Below are 22,610 nucleotides of genomic sequence, written 5' to 3'. Positions count from 1 at the left end.
CCACTGTGTTCCTATTAGCTGTAAATGCCCATAGTCAGCAAACAGGCCAGATCAGAGTATTGGTCCTGCTGCCTCTTGAGGTGTCATGTTACAAATACAGCTATGTAACTTGTGTTGTGTCAAAACATAAAACATACACTTATATACTTATATTCTGAAATAAACATGGCACAATGTTGTTGTTTTGTTGTTTTCACCCAGTATCAAGCATGTGAAACTAAACCAGACAAACATTGTGTGACAATTTCAAACACACCAGGTGTAACGCCCTACTACTTTGTTACTATAGTGTTACCAACCAAAATAGTTAATAGAATTAGCCACATGTTACCCTAAACATGGATAGTTTTACAGTTTACTGACCTTTTAGAACGTCCTGATGAAAGGGTTTATACGTCTCCATGAAACCAGTCAGCTTCTAGGTCTGCTTCCAGTCTGTCTATTTGACCCACTTCTTCAATACCTGGGCCACAAGAAGGACGCTGTACCCTGACCTCTGCCATGTCATCCTCTGTGCTTCGGCAAAGAGGCATGGTGATCACATCTCATTTGCATACAATGCAACACACCCCCAAAACAGCTTGTTCTGACAGGGGGCTTGAAACACACATTTTCAGACAGGCCAGTGGAGGCAATCTACACTGTCTTTCGCCATGAAATTTTACAGACACCTTCTTGAGACATCCAGGTCCGACAAATTTTGCCTGAAAACTGTATGACTCCTTTAAAAGAAATTCTCGCTTAGACACTTCGCAGACTTTGATGTAGGGGGCTCGCAGGATAAAGTCCGGATAAGGTCCGAGCTGAACTGGAATTGAGATTGAATCTCTGGATTGAGATCTGGTGACTTTGGAGACCATAGCATATAATTGATGATATGATGACTAGTATCTTCTATTTTGATCTCGCAGTTCCATGGACCATCAAATTTAATGAGTTGATCTGAACATTTGTTAGTTAGTTCCAAAAAAAAAAATCATCATCTGTATAATGTTTCCCTACATGTTTTCTGTTTCACTTTAGGCAGGAATTGGGAATAGGTAGGAACTGCACAGCTGCCTTACGTATTTTTGTTTTGCTATTTCTGTACTTTTTCAAATAAAATGGTGAAACATGGTTAAAATACTGTATAAGAAGGACATGTTTAAAATAAAACATACCATGTGATGTATGTGTTGCATTCATTTTTGTAGTTTACCAAAATTCAATAATGAAAGATACAAACAACCACTAAATAATACATAATTATAACAAATTTCAATGAACCATGTATTTCCTTCAAATATTTCCACCTCTTATTCCTTTATTCATTATTGAGCCTTTCCTCTCTATTCTCCGAGGTAATCGTTAGAACATACTTGGGCTCTATCTTTTTCTCCACACCACGGTCTGTGCTCTCTCCTCACTTGCTATAGTTTAGTAATCTGAGTAAACATCAGGGACAGGAGCACATCTTCCCTTCGGTGGAATATTGATTATTTGGTGAGGTGTGGCTGGTGAGGAGCACATACTGTGACTGTCTCACATCACTCCAGGGGTTTATAAGGTTGAGGCGAGAGTTTGTAATCCTGAAGTTTTAAAACTGGGAAAGAAACAGTTTTCACTGACAATGTAATGTAAATATCCCTCAGACCGGCTTTACTGTGGGTAATTAGGTTAAGTTATTTCATCACTCTTAACTGTTGCTCTTTCATCGTCCCACCATTAGCTCATTTGGACAGATTCACACACATGTGATACACATTTCAAATATCTTACATTTGTGTGGTTCTCAGTGAGAAGCTCAATTACCCTATTTCCAAGCTCTTATTTACCAACTGCTTAAACCTGGCATATTTCTGTAGGGGAATCAAAAGTGGATTGTTTGCTTATTAAGCATTAAGATTTATTACAAATGTCCAGCAGAAGCTAACATTGATTTTGGTTCAAGCCTTACAAAATATAACTCAATACAGAATAATTACTGAATGGTTTTTTAGAAAGTCATCTAGAGATAACTATGTATGAAAAAATTAGAGGGTTCAAACAAAATGTAACTGATCTTTTGTCTCATATTCATCTTTTGATGTCAAACCCAAATGTTTTCAGTCTACAGCAAAAATAAAGGAACTGGCCTCACTTTTCCAAAATTTTTGGAGGGGATTGTATTTATTGGTATGTCAATATAGTTGATTCCGCTGGTGAAAAACGGCAGTAAAGTTGACCTTGAGTTTTGATTATTATGTTTTACACCATGGCCAATCTGATGGTTAAAATAGTAGGTATCCCATTCTACTATATTTTGCCAGCATTCATCTTTAGCAATAGCTAAAAAACTTGGAGCTAGGGTTACTTATGAAACAACAAAATCAACCAGAAAACATGACAAATGACTTTACAGTGAGAACTATGCAAATTTAAACAAGACCAAACCAACTAACTAGCTAGCTAACTAACTAGTAGCTTATGTGTGAGAGATAGAGTGTGTGTCAAGTTAACTTTGGCAAGGCAGCTTTAATAATATTCAGTAGCAGAACCTATTACTACTGTCAGTGCTTAAGATTGACATAGACTAGTGACATTTCTCTTTCCTGAAACTCTTTCTGTAGAAATTTGAAGGCTATAATATTAAAAGGAAAGGAAAGATTAGAGGTACAAATGTTTTGTACTTTCGGTTTGACTACACATCCAGATGTAATGGAACGTGATCATGTGAAATAATAACTTCCTTCCTGATTATAATGGATTCCACAGAGACAAATGACCTTTTACACCAGGACCTCCAAATCTTAGCCTTTTCTATGTTATTCCACCATAATTTCACAGTTTCACTAGTGAGCTGATTTTGAGCTATGACACTGTTATGTCAGACGTCTGAGGACCATGTGAAAATGAACAAGACAGCTGGTAAAAAAATCTTTCTTAACAACTCAATTATTTGTAAGCACCTAAATGATGGGGTGTGGCCTCAAATTCAGCACCAGACAATCGGAATACAACTTCATCACAAATGCATATTCTCTTAAACTGCATCTTTATCTCTGTGATGGCTGCCACTGGAAGGCTGAATGTGCAGAGGAAAAACTGGTTGATGCACAAGTGAGACATCCACAAGATGTTTCAGAACAGTAGGTTCAAACCTAATTGTCTTTAGAAACTAATCCATTTTTCCAAATGTAGCAGAGGCAGCAGACCTAGCTTTAGCACAGATTTTTTTAGGTACTTCTTCAGCTAAATAACAGGGAAAAAACAGACAATTTTATAGCAGTGTTAAAACTGAGTTACAAGTGTGGTCATTGTTTAAAGCACATTTCCTGTTCTGCTTTGCACTCACACAGTGACAAACTGCATGAGGAAGCTCTGTACACTCAATCTGGCATCAGACAGGAGCTGGTTTATTCTCTTGTCTGATTTCACATTTAAATGTGATGTCACAATTGACACAGTTTTCACACGTCGATCTGTCAAAGCCAACCCTGTCTCCTAAAATTTGAGTTTTTACTGCAAACATGATTATAATATTCTAGCAAACATAATGATGTTGTGATACAACATATTTGTATATTAAAGTGCTACACTTATTAATGATTGGGGTGGATGGAGGGCATAGCCTCCATGGACTTACAAACCACAGAACCAAGTCCAGAGTCCTGTCTGAGGTTTGGCTTTATGCAAGTCAAGCACTTTGGTTAGAGAAAGATCCTGTTTTGTTTATATTTTAATAAAGAAGTGTTTGAAATGACTGTGAGATTTTTCCCTGTTGTGATTGCTCAAACCCAAGAAAAGTTTTTAGACTTATGTACCAGGCAAACAATTCTCAGTCAAGTGACTGAGTGCTATGTTTGACTCTCCAGCTCTCACCACCAACCGAATCCATCCAAAGCTTTCATTTCTTGATTTACACCAGCTATTAACAGCCCTTTTAAATCAGTCTTTATTCTTGATATGTTCTTTTAAAACAATGATGCAGCATGTAACTTATAAAATGTGTGTTTACTATAAGAACACATAAACAAGTTTAAAATTTGGGGTAGAATGTAGCTCAATGAGTATTTATATGATCTAGACTGTCCTTAGACCCTGGGTCAGTGACTCCCTCTTCCTCCTGACGACATGTAAAGGTGTCCTTGGACAAGACACTGAATCCCCACACTAGTGCTGTCATCTACTGCAGCTGTCCAAACAACAATTTTCCAAAGGGGATCAATAAAGTATGTCATTATCATTATTATAATGTAAATATTTTTTATATGCAATAGGTATATCAACATAATCAGTGTACTATACTGGAAATTGAGCAGTACAATTAGCAACAAAATTTCGGTTTTAAGTGGTGTTTAGAGATTTCGACACTAATGTAAAGATATTTAAAAATAACTATGTGATTTGAAATTTGAATTTACCTAGAAATCACCATAAATAAACATTGGAATAATAGAAATGTCAAAGCAATAAACAGTTGCGGGGGCTGATGGGGATTGATGGGCTGCTAACCCCTCATTTGTGGCTCCACTGGGACACCTTGCACCTTAAGGCCCTTATGTAAGTCTGGCTCCGCTTCAGCTTCGGCCTCTGTGAATTCCTGCTGTGATACTGGATAGCCTGTGGTTACCACTCGGAGTGTAGGTCAAACATATCAGTAATCAGCCACTAGGAACATCTATGTTGTCCCCCCTCTCCCTCTAGCCTACTATTGTTGATTGTTGCGTAAGTGTTGCCATGGAAGTATATCTGGGTTTCCATGGCGTCATGTTCATTGTTGTGTGAATGTCATGTTTAGGCCTATGACACACAAACTAATGTCATAGGCTCCAGATTAGTGATATCATTGGATATGTACTGTTCAGTTCAACATCCATTTGTAGATCATAAAAATTGACCCTTTAATTGTTTCTTTAATGAGACAAAGCAGGCTACACCAGGAAAAAGCTTGAATTTTTGTTATAATAACTGCACTCTTACATACATTTTCACAGTCATGGACTCCTTTTGTATAACACCACAAATCTTTATAGTCAATGGCTTTTTAGAGTTTTACTTGAAAAATCTTGCGGATATTCTGGTATGCATGTATGTTCATTTTTGTGTTAACCACTTGAGATTGTGTCCACTTTCCAATATTACCCTCTCTTTTTGTGCTCAAGCTTACCTTTGACGATGACCTTCCAAAAGGTGAGGATTTCTCAACGAATCTTAAAGTTCTTAAAGCATATGTTCATATTACATCAACTTCGGGCCTTTGCTTTTTAAAATATGCTTTTCTCATCATTGAAGTACTTTTAAGTACTTATGTAATTTTCATATAATTTTTTGCTACATACAAAAACGAAAAAGTCCATTATGTACATCCTCCATTTCTCCAGCACTTCTACCACAGGTCCCTTTTCCTGACACAGTAGAAATATCACTTTTGATGATTTGGGGCAAAGATGTTGACCACCAGTCCAGTTGAAAGATCCATGTTTTTTCACCCTCTGTTTCTATGTTTAGTCTAATCATGCAGTTGAAAAGAAGAAAAAATTATAATGGATAATCTTTAGAAATTCTTTGACGCTGCTGGTCCGTTCACTGACAAAGTCTCACAGACTGGAGAGAATTCCTTTGAAGTGTCAATTTGTTGCCTCCACATTGAAGATTTTTCCACTGTGTACCAAAATATAATCTGCCAGTCCACAGCACATCAGCTACCTTAAAGATGGAACTGAAGAGATGTGAATTTGGGTAATAGTGGCCTTACAGATGGTCGTTTTGGTAAAGGGATGTGTCAGAGCTTCTTCATACTGGCCGGTCCACAGCGTACTGGCAGGGGCTCAGGTTGGACACAGGGTTCTGCACTGCTGGATATGCAAAGTTGGTATGCTGCTTGGCCTTGAGCCGCAGGCTGGCCAGGCTGGAGTTGCAGGTGTCTCTGTACATGTAGGGACTCGCTGTGGTGGCATAGGGGCAAGTGGCAGCAGTCACTGCTACCGAGTTGAGTGCTGTAGGGCTGTTAAGGTTGTTGAGGTTGCCCAAGTTGTTGAGCCCAGTTGTGGGAACCCCAGCCACTGCAGAGGGTACCATGCTGGAGGCCATGTTCATGGAGGGGATGGAGCTAGGAGGGGAGAACATGGGCTGAGATGACAGTGGGCTTACATTCATTGAGTTAAAGAATGGGAAGCTTTTGGCAGAGAGTGGGCTGCTTGCTAGGCTCTTTGTAGCCCAATTGTTATAGTAGTAGCCTGTGTTCATGTCGTCATAGGGCTGCATGAGTCCATTGAACTGGGCACCGAAACCATTTTTGCACAACTCTGCCTGCTGGTTTCTCTCCCGCTTTCTCCACTTGGCACGCCGGTTCTTGAACCATACCTAAAAAAGTCAACATGTGAAAAAGTAGTTTATCGTCTATACAGACAGTAATGTGATTTTAGTTAAGTTTTGTTTTTAGTTGTAGCTTTTCAGGTTAAGATATTTTTAAAAAACGACCATAAATGAAAAGTGCCTGTCACTGACAATTTTAACCTAAAAAACATTTCTAGGTTTTATTCTTTTTAAAAGTAAAATTCTTCTTAGACAGTAACTAGAATAGAAAAATATCAGCACTGCAGTTACCTTACAGAAACGAAACAGTTTATTTTATTTGTGTAATCACTGTGAATCCTTCCTTTTGTATTATTAACTGTGGAGTCCCACATGGATTAGTATTTTTTGGTATTCAGCTAGGTAATGCTGACTTGTCCTCAAAAATAAAAATCAACAACAATATTAATATAAAAAAGCAATCCACTTCTATTTTCAGAAACAAACATTAAGAATTGTCAGTTGTGTTCATAGCCATCTTAGCCATTGTTGATATCAGGCCAACCACTAACAGACCAATTCGCTTCCTCCCTCCCATTTTCATTAACTGCACTCAGTCATCATTCCTATAATTAATCCGCTCGCAATACCTGTGAAAAAAAAACTGTTTCAGTTTTCCGTCTTGTTGTTGTATTGTTTAAATAGTAATAATGCAACTGCAATTATTGTTAATAGCTTACACAGTACAGTTGGTGTTTTCAGATAAATGCACTTGGGAAGCCTTTTAGAAAATCTCAGTTTTCAGCCTCTCCAGCAATGGTGGTTAACCCGAGTCCTAGAGAGCCACAGCCTTCCCTGTTTTCCAAACATCCCAGCTTTGATTGGCACACCTGATCCAGGTCTGATCCAGGTAATCAAAGGCAGGTAGAGCAGGGAAAGTTGTAAAACAATAGGGCTGTGGATCCTGAGGACCACAAATGTATCTATTAAAGATGGCACATGGCATTTGTCACATAAAAATCCACTGCCTAAATAGTAACCTTTACTGCCTCAGTACTGCCCGTTCATCCTCAGTTGTTTGTGTTGACAAAACCTTTATACAGTAGATAGCATTAAAAGCTAATTGGAATGATGAAGCAATGGTGGAGAAAACAAATTCCAGGAGATATCAGTGACCTGCACACCACCAGTCAGTAATGGTTGGAGGTGAATGGAGTGAGTCATTTTCTCATAGCTTTACTTATGATTTAGATGAATGTTTTTTTTTCATACAAGATAAAAAGCTGTTATTAAAGGAAGAAGTTATTTTTAAATTACTTTTTGCTTAAGAAATCCAAATGTGTCAGTAGTCGAGAAAGTTTAATTCTAAAGTACATCCAGTCAGAGCATCCTAACCCTTCTCAAATACTTTCAATAATATTGTGTGCACATGTATTCAGAATTTTGAAAGACATAATGATCCCAGAAAGTAAGTTGAAGTGTATCATCAAACAGTCATATTAAGCAAGGCTTATTAAAACTAATCAGTGACTTATTTGAATAGTGACATCCTAATGAAAGAAATGTCATGGAAGGGCAATCTTCACATTTGTCATTTTATGGTCCTATATTTGGAGGATATAATTTGGATTAAGCTTTAGTGGAAAATATAAATTGAGGGTTTTTAGATAGAAACGTTTAATTTCTGGGTACTATAAAAAGTACAAATACAGTCTGACAAAACCCTCAATTTTATATACTGCACACGTTAGAAAAAATGTGTCTTGCATGAAAATAATTTGGTATCAAATGTTTTGTCTCTCTAATCTTTGTAAAACTTTTAAAGGCCTTTTTTGTGTTGATACTTTATTGTCTCTCACTCCTCAGCCAACACACTGTGTGTCATCTATTTTCTGTTTGTATGTATCTGATTTATATTTGATGAAAATTTGAATCCAGCAATCCAAGACTTCAGGTGATGTAAACACTAGTGTATATTGCCTGTCTATGGCAAGTCGGAAAACCAGAATTCCCAGCAGACATGTCTAAATAAGTCTGATGCTTTGATATTTAAAGTTCCTAATGGAAAATTATATCTACAGTCATGTTGCCATTAAAGTGTAGATTGTTAAACTGGATGCAGTCAGACACAAAAGTTTCAAAAATTGCGTCACTGTTGAAGTACTTTTGATCCTGACTGTAACACGAGCCATCATTTCATGTATGCTACACAGCATCACCTTCAAAATCTGTTTTAATCTCTTTTACTTACCCTCTGTTGGAATAATATCCAATCTGAATGTTTAGTGTCAATGCAGTAGTGCAGTAGTAAGCTCATGAAAATGAGTCAGTCACATAGAGTGCTCTCACAAAAACAAATACATTATACTATGTGTGATAGAGTCAGCACACCAGTGATCCCCTGACTAAATATATATAATATTTACACTGGGCCACCAATATAAAGACTGGTGGTGACCTGGGCATTGGTGTACTCCAACTTTCACCAGTGGAGATTAACTCTAGCATACTAACTATTAAGAGAATGAGCTGTTTAGATGATGGAGGGCAAAGCGGTTTGTGTTATCACTCCCTAAAATCCACAGTTGGAAATGATCTTAAAAAGTCTATGTTCTTTCATTTTTAGTAACTAATAGAAGGACATGGCCTCATCTAACCTGGTTACGTCAGTGTTGGAAGACGGAAATGGATTCTAGGTTAATACCACTTGAGCACTTCCTTCACTGTCCTTTAATGAGACAAAAATATATTGCCTCAGCAGCTGCAATAGTGTACTGTCCAAAACCTATCGTTCAGTGGAGCCTGGCTATAAGGCTTTGTCAGCTTTTTTATACTTTTTTCTGTGTTTCCTGCAGAGCAGGGGGTAAAAAGTTTCCAGGACATACAGGACATACATCCCAAGTTAAATGCATCCCACAACTCACAAAGCTAAATGTATACAATTAGCATGAGCGCTGGTGACAAATTCCATGAATGTATGTTGAATGCCATCTAAATATTTGCAATATCAGAAAAATACAGGTGGATAAACAATGGATAAAGAAAGCAGCGTAACACACAGAATTGCTTTAGAAAGTATTAACTCCACTTTCACATTTTACAGAATCTGGAATTTATATTTTTGTTTGTTTGTCCACTTGCTTTTGTTTTCTTGTGGCCGCCTCATTAAACATTAGAAACACCTTTTAATAGAATGCACTCCAGTACAACTCCACCACCCACTATAACCTCAATAATACACATACAGTAGAATTATTTCAGTTTCCGTTTAACAGAAGAAGAGGTTTGTAGAAGGCAGATTTGCTGTATTAAATTGCACAGCAGTGCAAGTGAGTGTATGATTAATGATAGAGTGTTTGGATGTGAGCCATGGCCTGTTTGGAATTTAAAGGACTCTTAGAAGATGAGCTAAGAGATAGACTTAGACTATGCAGATATAAAGTAAATATAAATTTGTCTCAAGTCGTTACGTTTTACTCTGTGTTTAGGTGGGTGTAGGAATCAAAAACAGAGTATGTTAGGTCAGTCTAAAGCTAAAGTCGTTTAGGTCTAGAGAATGCTTGTAATGGGGCGCAGCAGATTTAGGATGGCATAGTCTGATCACCACTGTGGGAGCCAGGTAATAACATCCTGTAGCACGAATAGTGGACTTCTATAGAAATGATGAACCAACACTGTACTGATGCTGTCTTCTACTGACTTTGGTGATACCTTGAAACCTTTTTAAAATGTTTGATTTATAATCAAATGCCTGCATAACTAAAAACCGTCTGGCTGTTTAGATTTAGTCTGTAAGTGTTGTCAGAGCAAGTAAATAGCCTGATGCAAATATTTCCCTTTACATTTGCTTCAATTAAAATAAAGCCCGTAGAAAAATCATTAAAGATTGTAACAAGATAGAAAGAATGACAATTATTGTCCAGCTTGAATCCAGAATCTCCAAGCTAGAGTTCTTGGTGTTTTATTGACCAGATCTGAGATTTAGAACGTACATCAGGGTGAGAGATGTCCAAACTACAGGAACTCATCTTTGATGATTAAGAATAGCTCTCTGACAAATCATATGAATCAAGCTGACAGGCGATGTATTTTTGGGCATGTAGGAATTTGCCTACATGCAGAGGCCAGTGATCGACTTTAGGAGTGAGAAAATGTGTTGTCTGTTGTCCTTTCAAAATAACAACCAAGAGTGCAAGCTATGTGACCTTTCATCCAGCCAACATTAATTTGATCTATTACTGGTCAGGCAGGCCAACAATTGTATTGTCATCCATCAGAATGTGTCCTCCTACTCCATATAGCTACAATGACCAAACCACTGGGTGTGGGCACATTATTTTGCACCTTTGACATTTAGGTTTAGCATGTGAACTTCAGCTTGCTTGGGAGGGAATGGAATATCTTACCTAGTAACCATCTAACCTACCTAACACTGGTGATATATGTTATCTGACCGAGGCTATCTATTTAGCTTTGAGATTGATAATGGTGTATTTCTAGGTCACTGGAAAATGTGTAAAAATAATAATAAACTGGTTTCCATGTGATGAGCTTCTTATTCTATTCTATTCTTATTTTTATGTATGGTAATAAATGCATTTAAACTGTTTGAAAATTGTGCATTGTGAAATTGTGCTGCCAAAGTCTCCCATGATGTCAGACTCACAGACTGGTGTAAGAGTCGTGCCGAGATATTTGCTTATACATTTTTCTAAATGTTCCCCTCTAATCAGTCAGAGAATTTTAATTATTTCTGCTGGATTAGTAGTTTTTGGAGCTTCTTATTTATTATCATTTCATAACTACAGCTACATGAAGTGATGGGCAAAGCGTGACAGAGCATGTAGCAGAGCATGATGGAGCAGGGAGACAGAGGACTCAGTGGAGCAAAATGGACTTGTTTTGAGTAGCATACTGTGTCATATTGTAGCTAAACCTGTTATAAACTTGTATAAGACTGAGGTTTAAATCCCAGTTACGGCCTCCCTCCGGCAGAAGTTCTTGGGCAAGACCTCCTTATATTTAACCTGTGCCTGCCTTTGTACCTTTTAAGTTACTTTGGATTAATGTGACTTCCAAATAACTAAATATAAATGTAATGTAACTTGTAACAAGGACAATTTTGCTTTTTTTTTATTGAAACTCACTGATTTGGAACCAAAGAATTAAAATCTAAGAGTTACATTCAACCTCCTAAGTGGGTAGGAGGAATGTGCTGTGTTCTATGCAAATGAATCACCTCTGCACTAGGTAATAGTTTTAAACCAGAAATGTTTAAATCATTTCTCACAATATAAATTCACACTAGAATTTTGACATACACTGGATATAAGTGTTGGTGTTAAAGGAAAGGTGGCCTCGTTTGAGACAGTTGAATCTCAGTTTGGTGTTTCGCTTGTACTAGTGTGTTTTGGAATGCAGCATTATCTTCATTCTTTCTGGTGTGCCAGTTTGTTCACCATTGCCTTGTATGACACCAAGAGGCATACAATAGCTGAATTAAATGACCCAACCATTGGTGCCTAGTAAATCAAAACAAGGTAAGAACCCTGCCCAAGTCAAAGTCTTTTTTTTTTTTTTTGCCTCTGTCCATCAAAGTATGGTGTTTGCATATATCAAACAAGGCATGTATCATTTGCAAGTAACCACCTTCTTTTTTCACCTTCAGCCAGAGAGGATCTTGTCACTGAAAAGAGCTGCTGTAATGAAACCATTAGAGCACTATCATCCAGTGTGTACCTACCCTGACCCGAGCTTCAGTGAGGTTGGTCCACACTGCAATCTCCTCTCTGGTGCTCATGTCAGGATAACGGTTCCTCTGGAAAGTAGCCTCCAGCTCCTGGAGCTGCTGGCTGGTGAAGTGAGTCCTCTGCCTTCGCTGCTTCTTCTTCAGAGAGCCGTCCTCTGTGGTGGGCTCATCCAGCTGGTTCTGATGGGATTTCTCTGTGTCTGCAGAAAAACAAGAAGAACATTTATTTCTTGAAAACACTGCTGCTGCTGCTTCAAAGATAGGTGACAGTAGGCAGAAAAACAGCATACACCAGTGAGCCCAATATAATACAGGACAGTATAGTAATATAGTAATATAGTTGATTCTTGACCATAAAAAAAAAAGTATTATGACATTTAAAAGTTTAGGGGAAAGAATACAAAGTGGAGTTTAGACAGTTTCCTTTTCTGTCAAAGAGAACAAAAAAATTATTAGATTATTTAAACCCAGTTTCATCTGGTCTAGAGGCTGAATTCTGCATAAAGAAGAAAAAGTGTCATCACCAAAAATGCTGGCATATCCTGTATCTGAATCAGTATCTGTACCACAAAAAGGATAAGGGTGGGTGGCAAGTTGCAAAGAGAGAATTATTCCACACATACATTGAAACATGTGCAGAGGCAGTGAGGGATTGCATTTGTCCCACAACGCAGCGAGTTTAAAGGACCACACATCCATGTTATGTCTGCCAGGACTCCTCTATGCTAGATCTGACAATTTGAGGACCTCACAGAAAGAAGTGAAATTAGTTGGCTAGCTAATCCAACGGATCAAGCTTTTGTGACTGGGGCAGGCTGGGCTCTGTTTGGTGAGGGCTTAGCTCTCTGTGAGCTGTTTGAAATGATCAGTGGGGTTTAAAAAGAGACTACAGGGCCACCAGCAAAACCAATATGGGCCAGGCCAGGGCTGTTATCTGGCAGTAAACTGACACTGGCTAGGCTGTCACTTAAGGCCCAACTCTATAATACAATACAGAGGAAAGGGCAGGCCTTTTTAGAGGGATGCACTGACCAACAAAAACAGCAATCTGACTGATAATGTGTCGACATAACAGAGTCATTTCAGGTCAACTTCACAGAGCTTTCATCTGGAAAACAGCTAATAGAGGCTTTTAAGAAAATCACTTTTGAACATATGGCGAAAAGAGAAAACAGAAGAAGAATACAGTGTAAATACATATATTCACAGAAGTAAAAATGGGCCATGTTGTACGTTTGATTAAACAGTAATGATGACTGTCAAATCAATCTGTTTTCTCCAGGTCACAGCTTTCAAAAGCAGTCTGCCATTTGCGGTCGTATGGCTCAAATCAAAGTCAGGTTTACTGGAACAGCAAAAACAGACACAGAAAGCAAAGGTAAAGAAAGGGCGTCATAAAAACACATGCTATTGTGAGATAGTAGCCTGGGGCGTGGGCATGTGGAAAGGCGTGGCCGTGGTATTAGCCTACTCTTCAGTACAACCAAGTGCAGATGTAGGGTTCATTATAAAGGACAACAAAAGCCGACAATAGAGGACAGGAAATGTATTTGTATTGCAAGATGGTTTCCCTCTACTTGTACGCAGGCACCAGAGGACACAAACTTGGCCTTTTCGCTTGAGGAAGTGCTCCCTCAATTTAGCTCTGTGCAGATTCATGACACAAACAGTCCAAAGAGATGTTCACCTGCTTCTTAATCATTTCCACTCACAAAATTCACTATGAGTGGAAGTAGAACCATCTTTTAGCAGCAATGGAAACATCATGAGGGTCAACACAGGGTTTGGAGCTGAGACCACTTGCAGCGCCTCATTATTCAGAACTCACGTATAAATGCGCACATGATGTGTTTACTCACACCAGCGCGTGCACGGTTTGTGTGCACACGCATCCATTTTGGGCCTCCGGACATTATTATTTGCTTGAATCTCCTGGAAGAGAAAATGGCCCTGCCAAATGTGGACAGATGACAAATCTGAATACAAAGCAAAAACGAAGCTTTGTCACATCTGGAAATCTTCTTGGTTTTTGTTTTATTTTATTTTTTTATTTGTTCGGTTAAATGTAGATATATTAGATTAGATTAGATTTACAGTTGCACATTTTATTTCAGAAATCTTCACCCATACAATTATTTTCACTGTTGAGTTATAAAAATCCTTTTTAATTGTAAAATACTTCATCGTATTATTTATTATTTATTAATTATTATTTCACCATATTTTAAAGGGGAATTGAACCGTAAGAAATATGTGATGCTTTCATTGTGGAAATATGGATTTTATTTCTAAAAGATTGTTAAAAAGGGTAATAATTGAAAATAATAATACGCCATCCCCACATTGAAAATGTGGGGATGCCCCCCCCCCCCTCCATTCCCTGCAATTACGGTTTTATCTTCGAAATAAAAGAAGTGAGGAATTATTGACTGGGCCTGTTTTAATACACTCATTTTTACATTTAGACTTGTTTTTCATGGGTTACATGACAAAAATATCCCACACTTATTTCCAAAAGAGTTTGTCGGGACTGAATATGAAACCACACACAGATTAACAGTGTGTTACACACACACACACACACACACACACGGTCCCAAGCTGCGTTCAGGTTGGAGCTGAGTGGATTGCGATAGAGAAAATCCTCGGGTTATTATTTGTCTCACTTGGTCAGATTACAAAACTGGGCCTGTTAACATGGTCAGTTAATATAACACGAAGAACAAGGAGACTACATGAGAGCTCTTAATAATTCTCATACTGAACCATCACTAAATTGACCAGCTCGTGTTTACGTGACCACAGGTAAACTACAGGTAACACACAGGTCAGACACAGGTCAGACACAGGTCAGACACAGGTCAGACACAGGTCAGACACAGGTCAGACACAGGTCAGCTCCTTATTGTTTCGTCACATTAGAATTTATTTCAGGGAGAATTTTCTTTTCTTTTTTTCATCATCCATAATAAGTTTAACGTCAGCCTATGTTTCTATAAATGCTTTTCATTTTTTATCATTAGGCCTACTCTCTATAAAGATCATTGAAATAAAACAGATGATTGAATAAGAAACCCGATCAGCGTTTTCTAGCTTCTATCTTTGGTCCTGATCTCCGGGCTTTGAGTCGGATGCTCTCAGGAGGCAGACGCTGCTCTTTTGCAATTCATTTTCATATTCAAAGTCAAATGCGTGATATGTTATTACAGCCCATCACCTCAGCCTGGAAAGGTCGCTGTGTAAAGACAGCATCAGAGAAACTTAGACATCGCGATCACAGAGTGTGTTGTGGACGGGAGTCAGTCCAAGGTTGGGGGGGGGGGGGGGGGGGTGCAACCTGGACTGACTGCCCATCTATCTCAAACATTCACGCTCACATTCACACCTACGAGCGATTCCGAGTCACCAGTTAACCTGCATGTCTCTGAACTGTGAGGGGGGGGGGGGGGGCACGGTGTCAGCCATTACAAAAGAAAACATAGATAAACAAAGAACAACAAGAAATGGTTTGGCAGTCCTGGTGTGCACACGGTGCTGGAGGCTACTGACCGCTGTTGTCCTGGCCTTTACAGCCCTGCTCGTGCTGCGGGGTCCCGGAGTCGGAGAGAGACAGCGCCGGGCTGCGGGCTTCACTGTCTGTCAGCAAGTTAAAGTCCATGACCAGGCCCTGCAGACACACACAAAGACACACACGTCAGGCTTCATCCTTCATCCTTCAACAAAGAGTGTGATATCATCAGTGAATATCATGATGAGTCCATGTGCAGCTGTTTTTATTTCTTTATTAGAGGGAATCTTATGATTCCACCTCTACACACAAAGGGGCTCCAACTTAACACCATCATGTTGTTTCCGCCTAATAACTGGGGTCCTTTTGATCCCTCTCCTAATGATATTTAATCAGTATTCTTTACTATTTTCCAACATCTATTTCCTTTTTTCCAGTAGTCCAGGATCATCAGCTCCCCTCTCTTCTCTCCTGTTTTGATCCCTCATGCTTCTCATTTCCACACGATGGATGCCCACTCACAGATGTCCACATCACCAATAAAAGTTCTTATTTCGCCCTGAGTTTTGCCTCAGGCTCTTTGGGTCAACCGGACCCTCTGACAGGTTTTTGAGTCAAAGTGTTGAATCCTGACAGCAGGGAGGGAAAACGACAACTTTTAAGCATTACATTTAATTTTTATACAAAATTCAATTTCTAATTCATTCGTCGGAGTAAAAGCATTACCAGCTTCCTACTGAAAACTATCCATTTTTTAATATCAGCATAGTCTAGATGTGATGTGTGTTTGCATACATGTTTTAATTTGTTGGTGCATTTTGCTATAATATTCTGTTCTCTTCAATCTATGGCAATTACTAATCCCAGTCCCTTTACTGGAGACTACATTGACTAGTTTGGATTACATGGAGAGAGCAACATAATAATTATTGCTGTAAAATACACATTAGCATTCCAAGCTGAATTCTAGGTGGCAAGTTTGATGTTGCTCAATGGAGCCTAAAAATAGTATTTATTCAAGAACGGTTAGCACTTGAAAATAAAAATGGGGACACATATTGTCCAAGCTAAGAGAGGTTTGGGATGATTGTTCTGCTCCAGTGCTTACATAGTCAAAAAGAAGCACAATATTTGTTTACCACTTCATATATATTTTATTGAAAATCATTCTAATTCATGGCAACGACCAGGCATGTAGCCTACATTTTGTTCTAATGTGGCTTAAATATGATGTATGTGATGTCAAGTTAAAAAGAAAGAAAACACATACAAATGTAAACCACTATTATTAGAGGTATAAAAGGGCATAAAGTGACGACGGAGTCTCCCTGTGTGCAGTGAGTGTGTTGTACTTATAAGCTGTTTTGGTGAAAGGGCTGAGGTTAAATATGAAGCCTCAGGATGGGGTGGAAAGAGGTTGGGGGCTTCGTTCAGAGTATAGCATGGCATCTCACAACCAACCACCCACACTGTCAGCACCTGCTGACGTGACATTTTGAACATCAGTAAATATATAGCCTTTTATTTTAGCCAGTGAGATAATATAATTTATTTATAATTCAGGAGGGTTACATTTAAATTGTATTTATTTATAAACAATTTATATTTCTATTTATTTTTATTTTTAATTATATTTATTCCAAGAAGTATCAGAAGCGCACTGCACAACAATGCAATGTGTATACTATCATATACTTTTAGGTCCTCCTCAGCTAATTAAAAAATGAATCATGACCACAGTGTCTTAAATTCTAATTCTCTTTCTAAATTCATCTTTTTTTGATCAATTTTATCTCCTTGCGCCCCATCCAGACTAAAACATTTTTTCTCCCCCTGATAGCAGAGCGTTTCAAAAATGACAGCAGGTAAATCTGACAACACCCAGTGCGAGTTTGAGAAAACAGAAATTGTAAAAACACTGTTATGTCAGAGACCAAACAGATGGCGTCAGTAGTGCATCATTTTACTCTTAAAAGAATTTGGGGTTCTTTGTTTGAACAGAAAAAATAAGCTTGGTTTGCTTTTTTGCAATAATCTTCTATTATGTGATGAAGCCAAAACTCCTAACTCATAGTGAACGTCCTGCTCACTGTGGACGATGTGAGAAGCAGAGATGGATATACAGTACTTTACAACTTATTCACTTTTCTGTGATTGGCTGCTTTTCTGTCCTCTACACATGCTCATAATGAGGACAATCAGCCCTTTTGGGTCTTTTTATGTGGAGAAAAGCAATTGAAGAAAGAACTAGAATTGCGTGTATTTAAGCATAAAAACTGGGTATTAGAATTTACTGCTAAAGTCAAAATCAAAGTAAGCCGTCAGCAGAAATATTTTGGTAAAATATGTGTAACATTAAAAAAAAAGGTCAATCATTTAATGGTTTGCTTTGCTGTGTTTTAGTTTCTGATCTAAAATCTTTCACTGATTTGCCATAAAATCTGTGAAAAGTGCTTTTCATCTTTAAAACATACCAAGTGTAGGCTACCATCCTGTAACAAATGACGCTTTGCAAATCACGTATTTTGCTAATGAAAATGATCTGGCATAGACGGTGCTCTCTATAAAGAAATCTCATAAATAGAACAGATGTTCAATTGATCATCTAAACAAAGCCATCACTAACAGCTTCAATCACTAAAGATGCATCACATAGATATAAAGCATATCTTGTTAATGTAGAACCTTTGTTGAACACATTTATAATCCTTGAAAAGATATGGAAAAAGCCAAAGCAACTTAACACCTAATTATTCCAAATGTATTATCCACTTCAAGGTGCATGGGAAATTCATTAAAAAACAATAAACATGAGTGGTTTTGTCATTTTGTCCCCAGCCGCTGCGGCCCACGTTCTGCTGGTTCCATAAACTACAATGATATGGAATTTGCACAAAAAAGAATAATGTGATAAACTGTGGTAATTTCCTTTCAGCTCTTCCTGCCCCTCACTTCTTGTGTAAAGGTTCAGCAGCAGTTTTTTAAACCACAGAATAGCCTATATGTGACATCTCATGACTCAATCAATATTTTGTTCCAAGAAACAAATCTGCGGGTTAATTTTAGCAGAACAAACAGCATCTCAAATCTGACCTGAAGCACATTTGCCGTTAGAAAAAACTAAAGAAACATTTGCTTTGATTTCATGTTTAGCATATGTGAGAATGAATTCACAACAGTTGAGCAGGCTATCACTGCACCCCTGGGAAAAAGATGGGAGAGTGAGGATAAGGTCAAGCCCCCCAGAAGAGAGATTACCTCAGTGAGCATGCTGCCTCTGTGTTGTGGCTTTGGATTTCTATAAATCGCTAATATGGCTCGTTGGGTCATGAGGATCAGTTTCAGCACACAAATAGTTTTTTTTTGTTGTTGTTGTTGTTGTTTTTTTTTTCTGTTGAATGACCCAATAATAGCAAACAATGCATGTTTGTGTTAGGATTTCAAACCAAGAAAATGTGCCAAAACGGAAGGTTATGGGCAAAAAATGTTATGGACAAATGATCAATGTGACCAACCACTGTGCTACATTCAGGCTAGTTGATTTAAGATCCTTCTGAGTTCATTGAAACAACAGAAAACTTCTTCAAAAAAAAAAAACTTCATCTTTTGATTTAGGCAAAACTGAGGTTTCCTTCAGCACAAAGGAATTCAACTCACAAGCTTATATATTATCTTCAGCTATTTCTGTTTAATTGTAAAGCAGTGTTACCTTTGTAGGAGATGTGTGTTGAGTCGTACAATCAAAGGCAGAAACAGCTCACTGACTACAGTGGAACAGATGATTGTGTGTATGAACGAGCTAAAGCTGTGTCTCTGTGACTGCAGAGCCCTGATCTACAAACAAAGTCCCATATTTTGGTCAGAAATATGACAGTGAGCCTTTCCAGGGGGCTATGTCCACTGTGGCAGTAGTGGATGGACAGACGGTGTGGTGTCAATGTGGTGCTGAGAGGCTGGCTGACTTGGCAGCCAGGAGAGTGCAGATGATGCAAGCCAGTCATTTTGTCCATTACAAGGTGTCAGTTGCCCCCTCCGCAAACACACACAAACACACACTCCAGATGATTATATTTCCAAACTCCAACCCTGCACCCCCCAACCTCTATGCTCAGTGTGGGCTACAAGCAGTCACTGAGCTAACAGAGTGACATGATCAGCTGACAGTGATTGTAAGTGAACCACTTTAAGGCTGAAACTGCAGACCTGTGGCTGTGTTTATGTTAAGGATTCTCTGTGCTACCAAGTACACCCTAGTGTGAGATCACTTTTGAGGGAAGTTCATGCAAATCAATAACTGAGCCCATTTTGGCATAGCTACAGCACAGCTGATGAGCTATTTCCTGGAGACACTGATGGAGCCACATTCATCTTTCAATACCTCCGACATGCTGCTGCAAAGCCTGGAAACTCAAATAAAGCCAAAACATTGGGACAGTTCAGAAAGTGATCCAAAAAAAAAAATAGAGACATAGAGACCACCACAGTCTCTGGTTTGTACAAGCTGGAGTGATACTGAGACTTTAGATGTCCTAATGATAATAATAATAATAATAATAATAATAATAATAATAATAATAATAATAATAATAATAATAATAATAGAACCCTAAATCATCTCCTTCTTCTGGAGACTGCCGGGTCCATCTGGCGGTGCGCGTTGCAGACTGCTTGCATTTCCACGGACTGCAGGCATTAACCCGGGAATTATTCATAAACGCGTCGAGAATTAATTCCCCGGATTAAGAGTTGATTAAGATGTGTGTCACTTTGCTGTCTGAGAACTTATTAAGGGCCTCCTCGAAGATGCGGCAGATGGAATTTCAGTCCAATGTTTGTAGATGTTAATTTCAGCTCTCTTATAACAGCTATTTGCATATGATTGAGCAGTGAGGCCGCGGCCGTCCAGCTCCAGAATCACTGGCTGTGTGCAAAGAAAGACGCGAAATAATTGGCTCCGTGAGCCAAAAGCAGTCCACAACAGCAATAAACACAGCGCTGGTCCCCATCAAGAACGGATTCAGGTTATCTAAACCGGCCTTCACATCTCTGATTTAACCGTGTAAAACCATCTTCATATAATCTCATTCAAGAAATGAGCCGCATAACATTTTTATTACCAGTTTTATTCGGATGAATCGGCTCCAGATCATCTGACGACGGTGCGTTAGGTGCTGTAGGCTACAACCTGGAATTTGTGAATTTCAGTTTTGCAGCACAGAGACGGCAGCTCAGCTTTATGTGGAGGTAGGTGGAGGTTAAGATGCCAGGTTGGTTATTATTTAGGCTGTGTGAGTTAAGATCAGTGAAGCTGATGATGAATGAACGTGATCCAGGATCCAGCGCACAGCCTAGTTTGAATTAAAAAGCACAGGATGTAAATGATGACAACACAGGCCTTCTGTGATGCTGGCCTCTCTACAGGGTACTCCGGGACTCGGCCTTCAGACCTGCCTCTGCTGAACACGACTGGATGATGACCACTAAAAATATTTACATTGTAGCCTGAGGACAAACGTGAATTTCGATTAAACAAATCTCATTTTCATATGTGCTGGCCCGGCTCGGATGCAAAAGAGCTTATTAACCGAAAGGCCTGCTGGAGGACATGTGCCCGGTGATTGTTCAGGTGAATCTGCGTCGCCTTTGATTTGAATTGAATTAAAAAAAAAAAAAAAAAAAAAAAAAAGCCAATTTAAATTGCTGTACACATGGGACAGTATAGAAATGTATTTAATACGAATTACGCCTTTTTAGTGCAGAACTTTACAGAACAAAATGCATTACAGCTCCTCTATTCATTTAACACTGCCTCCAAATTTTCACAATGACAGCAACAATTTTTCTTTTAATTACAGACATGCAATTATTATTGTTATTATTATTTAGGAATGATTTAAAAAGGTAGAGCTTTCGTGCTTTGATATATTCTTCTACATTGACACACTCGGTCTAACAGCGGCTTTGGACTGGGCCAGAATGAACCTCCCTTTAAAATTGAGACCGGACTAAAAAATCCACCTGATAAACCGGGACTAATCTTCTAACGTCCTTTAATAATATAGTTGTTGTTATTATTATTTTTGGAATTGATATTGTCGTCAAGCTGACCCTGTGCGCGTCCGTGTGTGTGTGTGTGTGTGTGTGTGTGTGTGACTCCTATCAGTTTCCTGAACATCTCCACATATTTGACTTTAAATCATTTCCCTGCGTCCGTCCGTGCGGAGCCTTTTCGGGACGTGGACGCGGACAATCCCGCTTCTCTTCAGCAGTGTCCCTGCTCCCAACAGGCCTCGCACATGGACACAGGGGAATGAACCTATAGTCATAAAAACACCGCTGAAATAGTGGCTCATTTCGAAATGCCAATGATTATGAGTAGAATGACAGATGCTCGTTTGAATCCATCACATATTTCAATCCGCTTTCATTAGAATGTTTGGAAGTCTAAATGAAACTTCTGCTGGAGGCCACATTTTGTCCTTTTGCAGCTCTACAGGTAGGTTAGATTAGAAAGTTGCAAAGTGGAACTTAAATGGCAAGTGACCGAGCCCGTACATGACACCTGGGGGACATTTGCTCAACTTTTAGGCTCAATTTCTAACGCGCTGGATGAATGAATCTCAGACGCACACGCGCAAACACAGAAATAGGACAAAACCGGTCAAGTGGACTTACGTGGAGTCCCGAGCTGGTCAAATTAATCCGTGGAAAGTACAAACGGTTTTGCAGCAGGCTGATGGATGTCCTGGCCTCGGGTTTGCCAGTGACATGGACAAAAAGTTCCCAGTCAAAAAGTGGTAAAACGCGTCCTGAGCCGCTCAGTTCCTCCTTCTTGCTTCTGTGTTGACAGGCATGAAGACGGTGGAGGAGTGAGGCTTGATCCCCACACAGACTATACAGAGGGAGGGACGGAGGTGAGGGGGGGAGGCAGTGTGTTACAGTTCCACGCTAGAAAGGACGGCCCCCCACTCTCTCTGGCTCTTTTTCCGTTGTCTCTCTTCCGCGCACTTGGGGAACCCACATTCACGTATAGTGAGTGAGTAGCTCTCCAGTTCTAGAAGCTCCCAGTCTCCAAACAAACGCCCTGCAGCCTCCACT

The 22,610-nt window shown here is 39.1% G+C and overlaps 1 protein-coding gene across 1 annotated transcript; it reads right to left on the bottom strand.

The window, feature by feature from the left end:
- Positions 1 to 4,866: 4,866 nt before the first annotated feature.
- Positions 4,867 to 22,364, bottom strand: pitx3 (paired-like homeodomain 3). Its single transcript, XM_026355656.1, has 4 exons — positions 22,188 to 22,364; positions 15,554 to 15,671; positions 11,999 to 12,204; positions 4,867 to 6,324 (listed from the first exon to the last, which is right to left on the bottom strand). Exons 2-4 carry the CDS (start codon positions 15,660 to 15,662, stop codon positions 5,755 to 5,757), a joined length of 885 nt encoding a protein of 294 aa, XP_026211441.1. The 5' UTR covers positions 15,663 to 15,671; positions 22,188 to 22,364; the 3' UTR covers positions 4,867 to 5,754.
- Positions 22,365 to 22,610: the final 246 nt, after the last annotated feature.

Source organism: Anabas testudineus, chromosome 15, assembly GCF_900324465.2.
Source record: "Anabas testudineus chromosome 15, fAnaTes1.2, whole genome shotgun sequence".
Taxonomy (NCBI): Eukaryota; Metazoa; Chordata; class Actinopteri; order Anabantiformes; family Anabantidae; genus Anabas; species Anabas testudineus.
The sequence above is the reverse complement of the archived record's forward strand: the minus strand, read 5'-3'. Positions and strand labels throughout refer to the sequence as shown.

What these genes read in the sequence shown, in the direction of transcription:
- pitx3 (XM_026355656.1), bottom strand. Translation starts at nt 15,662, where the DNA reads ATGGACTTTAACTTGCTGACAGACAGTGAAGCCCGCAGCCCGGCGCTG. An exon ending in TAAAGGCCAGGACAACAGCG is followed by an intron (nt 12,205 to 15,553) that starts GTCAGTAGCCTC and finishes GTTTTTCTGCAG; the next exon opens with ACACAGAGAAATCCCATCAG. An exon ending in TCACTGAAGCTCGGGTCAGG is followed by an intron (nt 6,325 to 11,998) that starts GTAGGTACACAC and finishes TGACTTTTTTAG; the next exon opens with GTATGGTTCAAGAACCGGCG.